At 42.6% G+C, this 5,307-nt stretch overlaps 1 protein-coding gene across 2 annotated transcripts; it reads right to left on the bottom strand.

Annotated features, from left to right (window-relative positions):
* Positions 1–581: 581 nt before the first annotated feature.
* LOC125507950 (probable LRR receptor-like serine/threonine-protein kinase At3g47570) lies at positions 582–3,904 on the bottom strand. Of its 2 annotated transcripts, XM_048672490.1 has the most exons (3): positions 2,926–3,904; positions 2,612–2,827; positions 582–1,453 (listed from the first exon to the last, which is right to left on the bottom strand). In XM_048672490.1, the coding sequence occupies exons 1-3, from the start codon at positions 3,641–3,643 to the stop codon at positions 1,440–1,442; spliced, it is 948 nt and encodes a 315-aa protein (XP_048528447.1). In that variant the 5' UTR covers positions 3,644–3,904; the 3' UTR covers positions 582–1,439. The 2 variants fall into 2 exon arrangements, with proteins under 2 accessions (XP_048528447.1, XP_048528446.1); XM_048672489.1 differs by lacking the exon at positions 582–1,453 and having other exon boundaries at positions 2,280–2,827; positions 2,926–3,901.
* Positions 3,905–5,307: the final 1,403 nt, after the last annotated feature.

The following is a 5,307-nucleotide window of genomic DNA, read 5'->3' as shown; positions in this document are numbered from 1 at the left end:
CAAAATGGATAATAAATAATTTGTACTTCAAAATGCTGTGAGTTTCACATTTTGTTTAGAAATTGAAAAAGTTTCTGTTTTTAAATGTTGGTCACTTTTTAAATTTTATTCACAAATTAAAAATGTTATGAATTTCAAAAAATGTTCCCATTTTTTAAAGTCTGTTCATAAATTCAAAATATGTCATTGTTTTCAAATTTTGTTCATAAATTCAAAAAATGAATGCAAGTTTGAGAAATTGCTCACAATAAAAAAACACAATTTTCAAGAAATGTTTGATAAAGTGCTGAAATTGTTCGATCTGTCAGGGTAGATAGTTCTTTAAAGTTTCATGATGTTTATTAATCACCAACTCTATCAGCTCTATTGTGTTGCAACACGCGCTCAGCAGTGATAGAGCTCCCATGTGAGCGGCTTTTTTGACGTGATACAACGTTGCGTCTACCAATGGGCGGGCACATTCCGGGGCTATAGCCTGTGCAACATGCAGAAATTGGCCGCAACGAGTTTCTAGACAAGCCGAAACCCGTAGATAGCAACAATCCACATCAGTGTGAAAGTCCCTACATAATTTTACAACAGACAACACATAATAAAACTTAAATAGTCTAGTTTAAAAAAACTTAAATGGGCTAATGGGGAGAATTACGAGAACCTAGTTTGGGAAACAACCAAAATAGGGCCAAGACAGCTGAGGTAAGGTGAATGATACCAAACTATAACTCATCTAGATGAGTTCTAGGCACTCCCTAAGAAATATTTGAACGAAAACATGTTGATGAACCCCCTTGCGCCTACATCCTCTATCAAACCATGCGTCAAGGTCTATGCCTAAAATATTGCAAAACTCTTAATGACAACAGGATGATCTTTACTCTCGTCGAGCAGTCTCCACTGCGTGCCATATGCGCCTGTGGGGTCGGCCCACAGCTCCCCACCTTATATCTATTTGTAGAGCCATCTCTTCCACACGTTTCTCCCCCCCCCCCTTTCGTCTTCTCCACCGCGCGCAAGCAGAGGAGAGGACCCCACGATGAGCACCACCACCGCCGCCTACTTCAACCAGAAAACCCTCCAGTAGCCCGGCCTTCCTATTCACCCTCGAATTCGACCCCCTCTGCCAAATCTTCCTTCCCGTGAGGAGTTGCCGTTGCCTGCCCTTTGCCGCCCCGCACGTCGGAGCTCACCAAGGCGATGTTTTTGTTCGTTGATTGTTGCCGACGCTGCAAGCCGGTGATGCAGCAGCTCGCCGACTGTTGCCGGCGCTGCAAGCCGAGGGCGATGCAGCACCTTGTCGACTGTTGCGGCGCTGCAAACGAGATGGCTGAAGGATCATTGGCACTGTGATGCAGCAATCTTCGGTCTTGCGGAAGGTTCGTGATGTGAGCTGGACTACAAGGAGGTGTCCTCGTGGTGCGCGGAGGGTGGCGCCGCCGGCACTACAACGACGAAGCTGCAAGAGTGATCAGTTATGGTGTTGCACTCTATGATATCTCTGTTGTACATGCAGTGTACTTCATTTGCCTTTTTAGCATAACAACCCCATCACTCATCTTTGTACATAACTTTGATGATTGTTAATAGAAAATTACCGTAGAACAATTTTTCTACGGTCAAAGCCTAAAAAAAACTCAACACTCATCTTTATTATTAATCTTGCATTTTTAATACTTCCCCCGATTCATATTAATTGTTGCTAATTTTGTATAACTTTATATTAAAATTGTACTAAATCAACAACAATTAATATGGACGGTAGGGAGTACATTTTTTGATTTCTTTTTGCATCCCGGGTGCAACTGCATCCTCAAGCCAAAACACCTCTTTTTTTTTTTGCGGAAACATAGATATTTATACTGATGTATTTCTTTTGTTCATTTGCATGTACATACATATGTCGGAACATTTATATGATAGTCCGATTACTTGATTCAGAACCATAGTTTTCAATTATCCACGTCCTTCAAGCTGAATAGGGACAAGTACATTTTTTGTCGTCCTTCGTCTATAATAACAATGCTCGATTTCATGTTTCCTTCTATACATAAAAAGTACAACTACACTAATTAGGTTGCAGTTCTGATTACCATGTATACGTGTTGCTGATTCTTCTATTGGGCATGTGATTCCTTTTAAATGTTTCTTGGAAGTCCATATTTTATTCTATTTTCATTCTGATTGTCACATAGTCGCATTTTTTCTCTTAATTCATGATGTATAATTACCGGTTAGGAGAAAATTGCCTGCCAAGTTCGCGTACATTTCGAACACTTCCAATATTAACACGAAAAGTTTTCGGTTTTCTTAGTATTTTCGAATTTTCAAAGTCATTAGCCCGTGCGGACGCCCGGGTTGATGACTAGTATACACAAATTGGTATAGACCACGGGTAATATACCATATTCCATTTTCTAAAAAGCTATGCATAAATATATCAAAGCAAGAGTGATCAATCATGGTATTGCACTCTGTGATGTCTCGGTTGCCCATGCAGCGTACTTCATTTGAATCCTTTTTAGCATAACGACCACATCGCTCATCTTTATCCTATCGCAAGGCGAGTCATTGGAGCAGAGCAAACCAACTTCCAATACCGGCAGAAGGAAGTTACCGTGCAAGTTGCAACTTGAGGAGGAGCCTTGCAGTAGCCGGGCATCAACGACATGGGTCAGCTCTGCGGGAAATGACTGGTAAACCCATCGCCTAAGGCTTAGTTCTCCGACGAACATAGCATCTGTAGGCTTCCTTCCAGTAAAAACTTCAAGGAGCATTATTCCGTAGCTAAACACATCACTCAGTCGTGATGCTTTTCCATATGACCCATACTCTACACAAGCAAAAGATGAACACAGATTTCAACATGACTCATGAGTCTAACAAGAAATGGATATATACATATTAAGCAATATAGCCAATCTTAAGTACCTGGTGACATGTATCCAATTGTACCAGGCATGTTTGAAGAGATCGTTGAGCTATCCTCACATTGTAGTAACCTTGCAATGCCAAAGTCCGCCACATGTGCAGTCATGTCCTCATCAAACAATACATTGCTAGGCTTCAAGTCACAATGCAAAACCACTTCATGGTATCCATGGTGCAGATACTCCATTGCCATCGATACGTCAAGCATAGCGCCTAACCTCTCACGAAACCCGAATTGTCTTGCCCCATCTTCTGAGTGGTGAAGTAGCATGTCTAAGCTGCCGTTGGGCATGTACTGCAACACCAGTGCTATGAAGTCCATGTTATAGCATGTGTTAATTACCCGTATCAGGTTGCGGTGACGCGCCATGCGGAACACACGACATTCCGCTTCAAAGCTCTTAACGCTGTGCTTGGACCGCATATCGAGAACCTTTATTGCAACCACCAAACCGCTGCTCAGTTGGTCCTTAAAAACTTTTCCAAAGCCCCCAGATCCCAACATGTGATCTTCACTAAAATTATCTGTGGCGCGGACAAGATCGACATGAGAGATTAACTGATGGCTTACCGGGTCTTCCAGATCAATAGAAGCTTCGACCTTGCCTTTCTCAAGTTTCTTTCCGATTGATAGGCACCAAGAGTAGAAGCAAAAAGCAGTAGCGCCAAGAGCTATAGTGGCACCCGGGAGTATGATTATCAGCAAACTGGAGGCCATTGGGGTTTCACTTTGTTTGATCTATGTGTCTGTACGTATTTGCCTGAGTGTTGGTTGCTGCATCGGTGGAGCCTGGATGTGCTTATATTGATGGATGGCCCGGGTGAAAAGGAAGCTAGGTAGACAGAAAAGTCATGGTTGGCAGGGATTGCAATTTACGGAGATGCCCCTGATTGAGCCTTGGCTCGGTCAATGCTGGCTGAAAAATACTATGTGGCGGTGTGTATACATACGTAGCTTCGTTCTATCGATGAGCCCCTTCGCAGATGGTCTTTGTAAATTGGTAAATGTTTAGGAACGGCCGGCCGGCCAGCAATTGGGCCGATCGCGCGGGCGTCCTACGAATGGCGCTTTATCCATCGGTTCTCAGGTCTGCCGTCTGCGTTGGGTCGAGGCAACCAATCCATCGTATCGTATGTATAGCAGCCTTCCCTGTCCTCCACACACTGCCCTTTCTCCCCTCAACCTTATCTACAGGGTGAGACAAAACCAGGGCCGTCTCTAGAAATTTGAGGCCCCGCTGCGAATTTTAAGACGAGGCCCTAAAATTAAAAAATGACGTGGGTTGTAGCCTTCTAAATGGATGACGACGACCACTTACAAAAATAGTGGTGGACAACAAATGTTTTTTTAGCATGGCAAAATTTGTAGCATCGATTTAAAAAATATATTTATTTTTTTCAAAAAAGGAGGACTCCCCGGCCTCTGCATCATCAGAATGATGCATATGGCCAATTTTATAAATAAACAAATAAGTTCAATAAGGTCTAAAAGTCTGAAACAAACTAACACGGCAAACTCACAAAGAGCTAAAGAGCCAAAAACACACTAGCCAAAAAAAGGCCACAACCGGCTGGCATAAGCAAGATAGGAAAACTAATTGCCTATCCTATTACATGACCGCCATCCTAATCGGTTAAAGATATCCCGTGCTACCATCTCCCATCGGATAGATTCAGTAACCAAACGCTCCCTGGCCTTCGTCAGAGTGAGTAGCGACCACATACGGATCAACGTAGTGACTCAGAAAATAACCTGCAAAAAATGAATATTTGTTGTCCTGTTAAAAAACCAAATCATTTCTGCAGTTCCATACTGCACACAATAAAGCACATACTCCTACACGAATGTGTCTCGCTGTTTCGGACTCTATCGTATTAAGCCACGTTCCAAATAACGTGCTGACAGAATTCACATGAGTAATGTTAAAGGCTATGTGCACTGTCCGCCATAAAACTTTGGCCAACGGGCAGTCAAGAAAAAGGTGTTTGATAGTTTCATCCCGATCACAAAAACTACACCTAGTAGGTCATGTCCAGTTACGCTTTGCCAAGTTATCCTTAGTTAAAATGACATGTTTATGTACAAACCACATAAACACTTTAATTTTCAAAGGAACTTTGACTGTCCATACAAATTTAGAAGTAGGAATGGTGCTAGAGTTGATAACATCGAGATACATCGATTTAACTAAGAACGCTACAGACCTAGTAAGCTTCCAGCGCAACTGATCGGGCTGTTGGGATAGCTGAACCTCCATCAGTCTACTCACTAAATGAAGCCATGCTTTCCAACGATTGCCGGCAAGCGTCCTCCTAAACTGAATATTAAGGGGGATGGACTGCAGTATTGTTGCAACATAAGCATCACGTCGTTGAACAATA

Source organism: Triticum urartu, chromosome 5, assembly GCF_003073215.2.
Source record: "Triticum urartu cultivar G1812 chromosome 5, Tu2.1, whole genome shotgun sequence".
NCBI classification, from domain to species: domain Eukaryota; kingdom Viridiplantae; phylum Streptophyta; class Magnoliopsida; order Poales; family Poaceae; genus Triticum; species Triticum urartu.
The sequence above is the reverse complement of the archived record's forward strand: the minus strand, read 5'-3'. Positions and strand labels throughout refer to the sequence as shown.

Coding starts and splice junctions, on each gene's coding strand:
- LOC125507950 (XM_048672489.1), bottom strand. CDS start 3,643: ATGGCCTCCAGTTTGCTGATAATCATACTCCCGGGTGCCACTATAGCT. Junction 2,828..2,925: donor AATTGGATACATGTCACCAG/GTACTTAAGATT, acceptor TTGCTTGTGTAG/AGTATGGGTCATATGGAAAA.